The sequence below is a fragment of the Xenopus tropicalis genome, chromosome 7 (genome assembly GCF_000004195.4).
Source record: "Xenopus tropicalis strain Nigerian chromosome 7, UCB_Xtro_10.0, whole genome shotgun sequence".
Classification (NCBI taxonomy): Eukaryota; Metazoa; Chordata; class Amphibia; order Anura; family Pipidae; genus Xenopus; species Xenopus tropicalis.
In genome coordinates, this window is record NC_030683.2 from 3,535,465 (window position 1) to 3,547,649 (window position 12,185).

A 12,185-nucleotide genomic window follows, 5' to 3' on the forward strand; every position below is an offset into this window, starting at 1 on the left:
GGGCACATACGGCGGGGCATTTTTGGGCCACTTTTTTTTACCCATAATGCAGTATTTCCCCTAACATTCCAGGTGTAACGTTGCCTTGAGAGCCCCATTGGCTTTGGCTAATGAGCCCCCAGTAACCCTTTACTTCCCATAAATCTCTCATTTTTGCCTCTTTTTAGCCACCAGAGGGAAATAATCTGCATTTCCAGGTGATGTTTGTGTTGCTACGGGGAAGGATAATGGCGGCGGCGGCGGAATCCTTGTCGACACTCTGATTTGTCCTGTCAGTCCCTATGAGCGCGGGTGGGACGGGGGCGCCACATTGGCACCTACACGCTCTTTGGAGCGGCGCCTGTCAGCCGGCGCCATCGCCTTTCATCAGCCCTAAGTGCGACGCGTATCATTCCTGGGCCCGGGCCGATAGCGGGAGCTGACAATCACATGTCACGGCGCCGACTGATAAACTAAACGCAGACAGCGAATGTGTCAGGGAAACTTCTCTCTCCCCCAATCAAATTGTCGCCATTGGTTTGTGTCTGTCAGGCCCGGTTTATACCCAGCCCGGTACTGATCCCCCCATTATTAACCCATTCCCTGCCAGCCTGGAAGGTACAAACCCAACAGTTACTAATTGCCATAAATACCTGCTCGTTAGGAAACGGAACATATGGGACAGGCAGGATCAATCTCATTAATAAGAATATTCTGCCTACGGTTTAACTTGTCCTTTAGATACTCAGTATACCCCATAGGCCCCTCCTCTTTGCTGCTTACGGAACCCCAAACTCTATATACAAAGCAGAACCCCCCAAATGTACAGAAACTTGCCCATAATGGAAATCGGATTAGCGTTTATCGGTTAAGCGCAGAATTCCGGAACTTTCCGTTAACAAGCTGAGTGTTTTAATATCCAGGCCGTGTCGGGAGCCCAACGCGCCGCTAATTTCGGCATCTCGGCAGATTGGAGGGAAAATACAAGCGACATGAAAGGGAGAGATAATTAAACAGCCAGGAACACAATTTGACAAAATGGATTTATTCTGGGGTCTCTCTCTCTACACGGGCGCCACTGGATCTGTTTAATAGGCTGACAGTTGCACTGGGATGGTTAATAAAACATTCAGCCAATATAGCGATGCAAATCCTGCCCGAAATATATAATTCATCAGATCAGTCACATTTAGTCAGAGGCAAATCAAGCTTTTTCCATATATAAAAACAAAACAGCAACAGTGCCACCTAGTGACTAACTCTGGGTATTACCTCCCATTGCCTTCTGCATTACTGTAATAGGGAAACATTATACCCAGGGCACAAATAAGCCCTCACCCCAAATCCCCCCCGTAACTGGCCTTCAGGCTGGGCCCCCTTAGCCCATAACAAGGTTACAGATATATAGAAACATTGCGGTAACAGTCACCCCGCTATAGTTCCAGGGGTACCCAGGGCACAAATAAGCACTCACCCCAAATCCCCCCCTAACTGGCCTTCAGGCTGGGCCCCCTTAGCCCATAACAAGGTTACAGATATATAGAAACATTGCGGTAACAGTCACCCCGCTATAGTTCCAGGGGTACCCAGGGCACAAATAAGCACTCACCCCAAATCCCCCCCTAACTGGCCTTCAGGCTGGGCCCCCTTAGCCCATAACAAGGTTACAGATATATAGAAACATTGGGGTAACAGTCACCCTGCTATAGTTCCAGGGGTACCCAGGGCACAAATAAGCACTCACCCCAAATCCCCCCTAACTGGCCTTCAGGCTGGGCCCCCTTAGCCCATAACAAGGTTACAGATATATAGAAACATTGGGGTAACAGTCACCCTGCTATAGTTCCAGGGGTACCCAGGGCACAAATAAGCACTCACCCCAAATCCCCCCTTAACTGGCCTTCAGGCTGGGCCCCCTTAGCCCATAACCAGGTTACAGATATATAGAAACATTGGGGTAACAGTCACCCTGCTATAGTTCCAGGGGTACCCAGGGCACAAATAAGCACTCACCCCAAATCCCCCCCTAACTGGCCTTCAGGCTGGGCCCCTTAGCCCATAACAAGGTTACAGATATATAGAAACATTGGGGTAACAGTCACCCCGCTATAGTTCCAAGGGTACCCAGGGCACAAATAAGCACCCCAAATCCCCCCCTAACTGGCCTTCAGGCTGGGCCCCCTTAGCCCATAACAAGGTTACAGATATATAGAAACATTGGGGTAACAGTCACCCCGCTATAGTTCCAGGGGTACCCAGGGCACAAATAAGCACTCACCCCAAATCCCCCCTAACTGGCCTTCAGGCTGGGCCCCCTTAGCCCATAACAAGGTTACAGATATATAGAAACATTGGGGTAACAGTCACCCCGCTATAGTTCCAGGGGTACCCAGGGCACAAATAAGCACCCCCAAATCCCCCCTAACTGGCCTTCAGGCTGGGCCCCCTTAGCCCATAACAAGGTTACAGATATATAGAAACATTGGGGTAACAGTCACCCCGCTATAGTTCCAGGGGTACCCAGGGCACAAATAAGCACTCACCCCAAATCCCCCCCCTAACTGGCCTTCAGGCTGGGCCCCCTTAGCCCATAACAAGGTTACAGATATATAGAAACATTGGGGTAACAGTCACCCCGCTATAGTTCCAAGGGTACCCAGGGCACAAATAAGCACCCCAAATCCCCCCCTAACTGGCCTTCAGGCTGGGCCCCCTTAGCCCATAACAAGGTTACAGATATATAGAAACATTGGGGTAACAGTCACCCCGCTATAGTTCCAGGGGTACCCAGGGCACAAATAAGCACTCACCCCAAATCCCCCCCTAACTGGCCTTCAGGCTGGGCCCCCTTAGCCCATAACAAGGTTACAGATATATAGAAACATTGGGGTAACAGTCACCCCGCTATAGTTCCAGGGGTACCCAGGGCACAAATAAGCACTCACCCCAAATCCCCCCCTAACTGGCCTTCAGGCTGGGCCCCCTTAGCCCATAACAAGGTTACAGATATATAGAAACATTGGGGTAACAGTCACCCCGCTATAGTTCCAGGGGTACCCAGGGCACAAATAAGCACTCACCCCAAATCCCCCCCTAACTGGCCTTCAGGCTGGGCCCCCTTAGCCCATAACAAGGTTACAGATATATAGAAACATTGGGGTAACGGTCACCCCGCTATAGTTCCAGGGGTACCCAGGGCACAAATAAGCACTCACCCCAAATCCCCCCTAACTGGCCTTCAGGCTGGGCCCCCTTAGCCCATAACAAGGTTACAGATATATAGAAACATTGGGGTAACAGTCACCCCGCTATAGTTCCAGGGGTACCCAGGGCACAAATAAGCACTCACCCCAAATCCCCCCCTAACTGGCCTTCAGGCTGGGCCCCCTTAGCCCATAACAAGGTTACAGATATATAGAAACATTGGGGTAACAGTCACCCCGCTATAGTTCCAGGGGTACCCAGGGCACAGATATGTAAGGGAATTAGTTCTTGCAACAGCACTTACAGGGTTAAACCAATTGCCCAATAGAATTCAGGTTGCTATTGGTGAGAGCCGACTGGAACTATTAAAGGAAAAATATTCCTGCTCTCAGTGATCCAGTCGGTGTGCCAGTATCCATTGTAACTGGCTGAGAGCACAAGCAGTACAGCAGACAGTAAAGGTGGCCATACACGGACCGATTTTTTACTTACAAACGACCGATTCCCGAATGATCCGATGCTATCGTTAAGTTATCGTATAGTTGGTGGTGTACGAACGATCGTCGGCCCACTAAACGAGCCGACATTATCGTCCCCAAAATCGATCGGCCAGGTTTAAAAATTTTGGTCGTTTAACGATAAAATCTGCCAGTTGATGTGAGTGTCAGACATTTGTCTTTCAACGATTGTTCTCTGCGCATGTCACGATTGCCAGCAACGACATCGATCGTACGTAGATGTACGATCGTAGGTATTTTACGATAATGATGCGACAAAATCTTTCCCGAATTATCGTTGCCCGTGGATGGCATATCGTATGGGAACTCGATCGCCATACGATCGTTTGTCGATATAATCGTTCATCGCACAACGAGCGAAATCGCCTCGTGTATGGCCACCTTAAGGCTAGAGAGTGCAAATAAATCATTTCTCCCTTCTCTCACACTGAACAATGTTGTTAGCGTGTTGTTAGCGTGTCTCTAAACATGTGCTGTTGGTTAAGAACACGGGTTGGTACAACTGTATTTGCAACTTACAAAGTCAGCGTCCAGTTTGCCCATCTCCTGCTTGTAGCTGCGCATACGGTTACTGTACATGGCGCGACTCTGCACCGGGATCTCCCGCACCTCCAGGTCCATCTGCTCCAACTGCCAATGAGAAATATACAGTGGTTAACACTAAGCACAATTCAGCAGGAACAGCCCCCTAAGTTTGCCCATAGCCTGTACAGAGAGATACCATAAAACTATGGCACATAGGGATTCCTCTGTACTAAGCACAATTCAGCAGGAACAGCCCCCTAAGTTTGCCCATAGCCTGTACAGAGAGATACCATAAACCTATGGCACATAGGGATTCCCCTGTACTAAGCACAATTCAGCAGGAACAGCCCCCTAAGTTTGCCCATAGCCTGTACAGAGAGATACCATAAAACTATGGCACATAGGGATTCCCCTGTACTAAGCACAATTCAGCAGGAACAGCCCCCTAAGTTTGTGCATAGCCTGTACAAAGAGATACCATAAAACTATGGCACATAGGGATTCCCCTGTACTAAGCACAATTCAGCAGGAACAGCCCCCTAAGTTTGTGCATAGCCTGTACAAAGAGATACCATAAAACTATGGCACATAGGGATTCCCCTGTACTAAGCACAATTCAGCAGGAACAGCCCCCTAAGTTTGCCCATAGCCTGTACAGAGAGATACCATAAAACTATGGCACATAGGGATTCCCCTGTACTAAGTACAATTCAGCAGGAACAGCCCCCTAAGTTTACTCATAGCCTGTACAGAGAGATACCATAAAACTATGGCACATAGGGATTCCCCTGTACTAAGCACAATTCAGCAGGAACAGCCCCCTAAGTTTGCTCATAGCCTGTACAGAGAGATACCATAAAACTATGGCACATAGGGATTCCCCTGTACTAAGCACAATTCAGCAGGAACAGCCCCCTAAGTTTGCTCATAGCCTGTACAAAGAGATACCATAAAACTACTCATGCAGAGAACAGTAATTTGTTTTTATTGAGGATTAAAATTCTCCCTGGAACTTGTACAACACGTTTTTTTGCTAAATACAATTGGAACAGAGACATATAAATCATGTTTAAAGGCACAAAATGGTTGTAAAGCTGCAGTTAAAGCAAAAATAGAAAATAAAGACCTGAATTATTCACAAGCAAAGACTAATTCCAAAACGTGTGTCAAGTATATTCATAGCAGTGTAAGGCTGCAGGCAGAAAAGCTCAACCCGAACCCACCCACGACCACCAAATGGAGTGCCAAGGTCGGCCCGAACCCACCCGACCCGTGGGTATAGGGCTGGCCGGGCACTAAGAGAGCTTAGTTCAGTTTGAGCCAGGCTTCTATTTCTTATTTTCTCAGACTCTCTTTCATCTGGTATGGTACCTACGTATCAGAGGAAAGCTGATTCAAATATCTAACAATGGGATAATGGGCTCAGCCTGGCAACTATAGGCCAGTAAGTCTGACATCTGTGGTGTGCAAGTTATTTGAGAGTTTGTTAAGGGATCATATTCAGAATTATGTTGTGGAGAATGGCATTATGGGTAGGAATCAGAGATGAAATAGAGAAAGTACAGACTAAGCTGATAAAGGGAATGGGCTCAGTTATGGGGAAAGGCTGGCCCAGTTGGGATTGGTTACACTGGGGAAGGGGCAGTTAAGGGGGGGTCACTATATATAAATATATAAGGGGGGGCAGTAATGAAATAGAGAAAGTACAGGGAAGAGCGACTAAGCTGATAAAGGGAATGGGCTCAGTTATGGGGAAAGGCTGGCCCAGTTGGGATTGGTTACACTGGGGAAGGGGCAGTTAAGGGGGGGGGTCACTATATATAAATATATAAGGGGGGGGCAGTAATGAAATAGAGAAAGTACAGGGAAGAGCGACTAAGCTGATAAAGGGAATGGGCTCAGTTATGGGAAAGGCTGGCCAAGTTGGGATTGGTTACACTGGGGGGGCAGTTAAGGGGGGGGTCACTATATATAAATATATAAGGGGGGGGCAGTAATGAAATAGAGAAAGTACAGGGAAGAGCGACTAAGCTGATAAAGGGAATGGGCTCAGTTATGGGAAAGGCTGGCCAGTTGGGATTGGTTACACTGGGGGGGGGGGGGGGGGCAGTTAAGGGGGGGGGTCACTAATATATAAATATATAGGGGGGGGGCAGTAATGAATAGAGAAAGTACAGGGAAGAGCGACTAAGCTGATAAAGGGAATGGGCTCAGTTATGGGGAAAGGGCTGGCCCAGTTTGGGATTGGTTACACTGGGAAGGGGCAGTTTAAGGGGGGTTCACTAATATAAGGAATATATAAGGGGGGGGCAGTAATGAAGAATAGAGAAGTACAGGGAAGAGCGACTAAGCTGATAAAGGGAATGGGCCTCAGGTTATGGGGAAGGCTGGCGGGGAAGGGGGTTAAGGGACTGGTAACTCCTAATGGGGAATAGTTGGGATTGGTTACACTGGGGGGGCAGTTAAGGGGGGTCACTATATATAAATATATAAGGGGGGGCAGTAATGAAATAGAGAAAGTACAGGGAAGAGCGACTAAGCTGATAAAGGGAAATGGGCCTCAGTTATGGGGAAAGGCTGGCCCAGTTGGGATTGGTTACACTGGGGAAGGGGCAGTTAAGGGGGGGTCACTATATATAAATATATAAGGGGGGGCAGTAATGAAATAGAGAAAGTACAGGGAAGAGCGACTAAGCTGATAAAGGGAATGGGCTCAGTTATGGGGAAAGGCTGGCCCAGTTGGGATTGGTTACATAACCTATAGAGTGCAGGAGTCAGGTTTACCCCAGTTGGCTATTGGGTCAGAACCAGCGGTGCAGGGAATACACACCCAGGCAGAGCGCTACTGTGCGAGGGAAACAAAAGGGAACAGGAGACGGAGCGGTCGGACCTGTTTGCTCTGAGAGGGAACGTGGGATAAAGTGACGGATGGGAAGAATGGGAGTGTCAGTTTGTTGTTCCACTCAGTCATTATACCCAGCACTGAGCCAGCGGAACCTGCAGCTCCCCATCCCCTCCGCTGGCCCAGTATAACCCACAGCTCCCCATCCCCTCCGCTGGCCCAGTATAACCCACAGCTCCCCATCCCCTCCGCTGGCCCAGTATAACCCACAGCTCCCCATCCCCTCCGCTGGCCCAGTATAACCCACAGCTCCCCATCCCCTCCGCTGGCCCAGTATAACCCACAGCTCCCCATCCCCTCCGCTGGCCCAGTATAACCCACAGCTGCCCAGTATAACCCACAGCTGCCCCTGGTTATTGCTCCAATTTACCCCTGGGACCATCTCCTTAAACTGGGTTACTCCAGTCAGGGGCCCCAATAAAGTTGGAGCCTGTATGCCGGGCTGTGAGAAGGAGGAACCAGGGGAACCAATAGGGGGCAATTCCACATGTTTGGGGTCTCTATATATGTAGGGAATCCATCCCCCCCTCCATTCATTACAAAACAGACTGACTGCCATCGTTCAGGGGGGTATGCCAGTCAGGGACCCCTTAGACGAGGTGACCCCCAAGAAAGTGTGAAAGTTAGCGGGGCCCTATACTACTAAGTTAGCGGGGCCCTATACTACTAAGTTAGCGGGGCCCTATACTACTAAGTTGACGGGGCCCTATACTACTAAGTTAGCGGGGCCCTATACTACTAAGTTAGCGGGGCCCTATACTACTAAGTTAGCGGGGCCCTATACTACTAAGTTAGCGGGGCCCTATACTACTAAGTTGACGGGGCCCTATACTAATAAGTTGACGGGGCCCTATACTACTAAGTTGACGGGGCCCTATACTACTAAGTTGACGGGGCCCTATACTACTAAGTTGACGGGGCCCTATACTAATAAGTTGACGGGGCCCTATACTACTAAGTTGACGGGGCCCTATACTACTAAGTTGACGGGGCCCTATACTACTAAGTTGACGGGGCCCTATACTAATAAGTTGACGGGGCCCTATACTACTAAGTTGACGGGGCCCTATACTAATAAGTTGACGGGGCCCTATACTAATAAGTTGACGGGGCCCTATACTAATAAGTTGACGGGGCCCTATACTACTAAGTTATCGGGGCCCTATACTACTAAGTTAGTGGGGCCCTATACTTCTAAGTTATCGGGGCCCTATAATACTTAGTTAGTGGGACCCTTCTTCCCAGGGGACCTCAGTTAGTAGCCAAAGTGTTCCTTTTGGATTTTCTTAGTCTTTTAATTAATTTGATTAATTTTTTTAATATACCCCCCACCCCCCCAGGCCTTGCCGACCAACACAGTGATACAATGATACAAACCTGGGGTTCTTGGCTACCACTAGCCCACATTGGGGCTCATTAGCTGGATGGGCGGCTCATTATGGTCTGGCAATTATGACCCTTTGGAATTACAGACTCTTTAGCCATTGGGCTCCCCAATATGTAAGTGCTGGGCCCTCTAATAACCTGAGTATTACATGTTCCCTGTATGGATAGGGCCACATTAGCCCAAGTAGGGTCAGATATTATATATATATATATACACACACACACATATATATTACTTACCAGTTCCCGGGCTTCCTCCAGCTGCTTCTCTACATTTAATATCATTTGCTTCTTTTCATCTGGAAATAAAACACAATAAAATAATATTACGTTACAGCCTGATGGAATGAGTGGCAGATATTCCCCCCTGTAGTCTCTGCAGGAATCCTGCCCTAACTGTGCTTAAAGGAGAAGTAAAGCCTAAACAAGGTTAGAGGTACCGCTATGGGCCCAGCCCCGCGCCTCCCCTTCCCTTACTAGATTGTCAGCTTTAGGCAGCAGGTCCCCCTTTATTAGCAGGTACCTGCGCAGGATCTGTATTTATACAGCACGATGCTGGGGATACTGGGGCAGTGTGGGCACTCGCTATATATACACTTTATAGTGATTATACATTATATTTACACTTTGGGAAAACCACAGGGACAGGGGAACTAGGGGCCCTTACCCACTGGGTTCCAGACCTCTTTTATGGGCCAACATTTACATGGGGCCCCCCCTACTCACAGGCTACAGGCCGAGGCAGTATTGGGGCACACAGGGTAATTATAGGGTGGGGCAGAATCAGGTCATCACATTTACACCCCCACCTGCCCTTTCTATCCTCATATCCCCTCCTCTCCCTCCCACACATCCACTTTCCTGCCCCCCCTGTGCCCCCTCCCATGTCTGCCCCCCTGTGCCCCCTCCCATGTCTGACCCCCTGTGCCCCCTCCCATGTCTGACCCCCTGTGCCCCTCCCATGTTGACCCCCTGTGCCCCCTCCCATGTCCTGACCCCTGTGCCCCCTCCCATGTCTGACCCCCTGTGCCCCCTCCCATGTCTGACCCCTGTGCCCCTCCCATGTCTGACCCCCTGTGCCCCTTCCATCTGACCCCCTGTGCCCCCTCCATGTCTGACCCCCTGTGCCCCCCTCCCATGTCTGACCCCTGTGCCCCTTCCCATGTCCTCCCCCTGTGCCCCTCCCATGTCTGCCCCCCTGTGCCCCCTCCCATGTCTGACCCCCTGTGCCCCCTCCCATGTTCTGACCCCCCTGTGCCCCTTCCATGTCTGACCCCCTGTGCCCCCCTCCTCATGTCTGACCCCCTGTGCCCCTTCCCATGTCTGACCCCCTGTGCCCCTTCCCATGTCTGACCCCTGTGCCCCTCCCATGTCTGACCCCTGTGCCCCTTCCCATGTCTGACCCCCTGTGCCCCCTCCCATGTCTGACCCATGTCTGACCCCCTGTGCCCATGTCTGCCCCCTCCCATGTCATGTCTGCCCCCCCTGTGCCCCTCCCTGCCCCCTGTGCCCCTTCCCATGTCTGACCCCCTGTGCCCCTCCCAGTCTGACCCCCTGTGCCCCCTCATGTGACCCCTGTGCCCCCCTGTGCCCCTCCCATGTCTGACCCCGTGCCCCTCCCATGTCTGACCCCTGTGCCCCTCCCATGTCTGACCCCCTGTGCCCCTTCCCTGTCTGACCCCTGTGCCCCTTCCATGTCTGACCCCCTGTGCCCCCTCCCATGTCTGACCCCCTGTGCCCCTTCCATGTCTGACCCCCTGTGCCCCCTCCCATGTCTGACCCCTGTGCCCATGTCTGACCCCTGTGCCCCCATGTCTGCCCCTATGTCTGTGTGCCCCCCCATGTGCCCCCTGTGCCCAACCCCTGTGCGTCTGACCCCTGCCCTCCCATGTCTGTGCCCACCCCTGTGCCCCTTCCATGTCTGACCCCCTGTGCCCCCTCCCATGTCTGACCCCCTGTGCCCCCTCCCATGTCTGCCCCCCTGCCCATGTCTGACCCCTGTGGTCTGCCCCCCTGTTGCCCCCTCCCATGTCTGACCCCTGTGCCCCTTCCCATGTCTGACCCCTGTGCCCCCTCCCATGTCTGACCCCCTGTGCCCATGTCTCCCCCCTGTGCCCCTCCCATGTCTGACCCCCTGTGCCCCCTTCCATGTCTGACCCCCTGTGCCCCCTCCCATGTCCCCCCCCTCCCATGTCTGCCCCCCTGTGCCCCTCCCATGTCTGACCCCTGTGCCCCTCCCATGTCTGACCCCCTGTGCCCCTCCATGTCTGACCCCTCTGTGCCCCCCTGCTGACCCCTGTGCCCATGTCTGACCCCCTGTGCCCCCTCCCATGTCTGCCCCCCTGTGCCCCTTCCCATGTCTGCCCCCTGTGCCCCCCATGTCTGCCCCCTGTGCCCCTCCCATGCCCCCTGTGCCCCTGTCCCCCCCTGTGCCCCCTCCCATGTCTGCCCCTGTGCCCCTCCCATGTCTGACCCCCTGTGCCCCTCCCATTGTCTGACCCCCTGTGCCCCCTCCATGTCTGACCCCTGTGCCCCTCCCATGTCTGACCCCCTGTGGCCCCCTCCCATGTCTCCCCACTAGCTTCCCGCCCCTGACACTTGTTATTCCCCCCCCCATACCCGCCCCTTGCCCCCCATACCCCACTCTCTTGCCCCCACCCCCGCCCCTCTCACCTCCCATGAGCCTGGGAACCTTCCCTATCCTGCCGGTAATCTCGGCGGTGAGCACCGCATAATCCTGCTCGTAACCCTCGAAGTCGGAAGACATGTTTAGCCAAAACAGTGGAGAGCTGATAACCGGAAGTCTTTTTTCCAACCACTTCCGCCGGTCCGAACCTTCAGCACTCCCCCGCGCCCTTAGCAACCAGCACTTCCTGGGTAACAGACCCGCCCCTGGGAGGAGCCTGTGTCACCACTTTATCATTGAGTGGGATCCGTCCCTCAGTGAGACCACGCCTTCCGGGGCGGGGCTTTCGTATTTACACGCTGTGTGGCTGAGATCTGCCGTCTATCAAGCTATGTCCCGCCCCTGGGAGGAGCCCAATGAGCCTTCCGCCCCTCCTTCTGCCCTTACACTTAGTGACTGGGGCAAATCCACCTGTTCTGCCCCAATACTGAGCCCCTAATGGGGGAAAGTCTTACCTTCAGCAGGTTCCCCGGCCCAGCACTTATTTACCTTCATTCCACCATGTCCTGAGGCTGCGGCCCAGTGATTGCAAGCTCTTTAGCCCAGCAAAGGCAATAATTAAGTCTTTATTATAAAATGTTAAATTTACAGTACAAAACTGCGGAATAGACTGTTGCTCAGGGCTGGGTTATAGGGTGAGGGCGTTTGTCCCCAGGATTGTCTGCATGGCGGAAGCAGCCCCCTGACTGTCAGTCATCTACAACTCCCAGCAACTCCCTGCCCCCTCCCAGCAACTCCCCGCCCCCTCCGCACTCCCCCCCCTCCCAGCCTCCCAGCCCTCCCAGCATCCCCGCCGCCCTCCCAGCAACTCCCCGCCCTCCCAGCAACTCCCAGCAACCCTCCAGCAGCAACTCCTGCCTCCCAGCAACTCCCCACCCCTCCCAGCAACTCCCAGCACCCTCCCAGCAACTCCCCGCCCCCTCCCAGCAACTCCCAGCCTCCCAGCAACTCCCTGCCCCCTCCCAGCAACTCCCAGCACCTCCCA

At 52.5% G+C, this 12,185-nt stretch overlaps 1 protein-coding gene across 4 annotated transcripts in view; it reads right to left on the bottom strand.

Annotated features, from left to right (window-relative positions):
- Window positions 1-11,422, bottom strand: part of vti1a (vesicle transport through interaction with t-SNAREs 1A) — a 171,253-nt gene extending 159,831 nt beyond the window's left edge. Inside the window, 3 exon segments of one of the 4 annotated variants that reach the window (NM_001078762.1) lie at window positions 4,221-4,331; window positions 8,755-8,813; window positions 11,188-11,422. In NM_001078762.1, the coding sequence (NP_001072230.1) occupies window positions 4,221-4,331; window positions 8,755-8,813; window positions 11,188-11,281 (264 nt within the window). In that variant the 5' untranslated portion in view covers window positions 11,282-11,422. 4 annotated transcript variants of the gene reach the window in all.
- Between the last annotated feature and the right edge of the window lie 763 nt (window positions 11,423-12,185).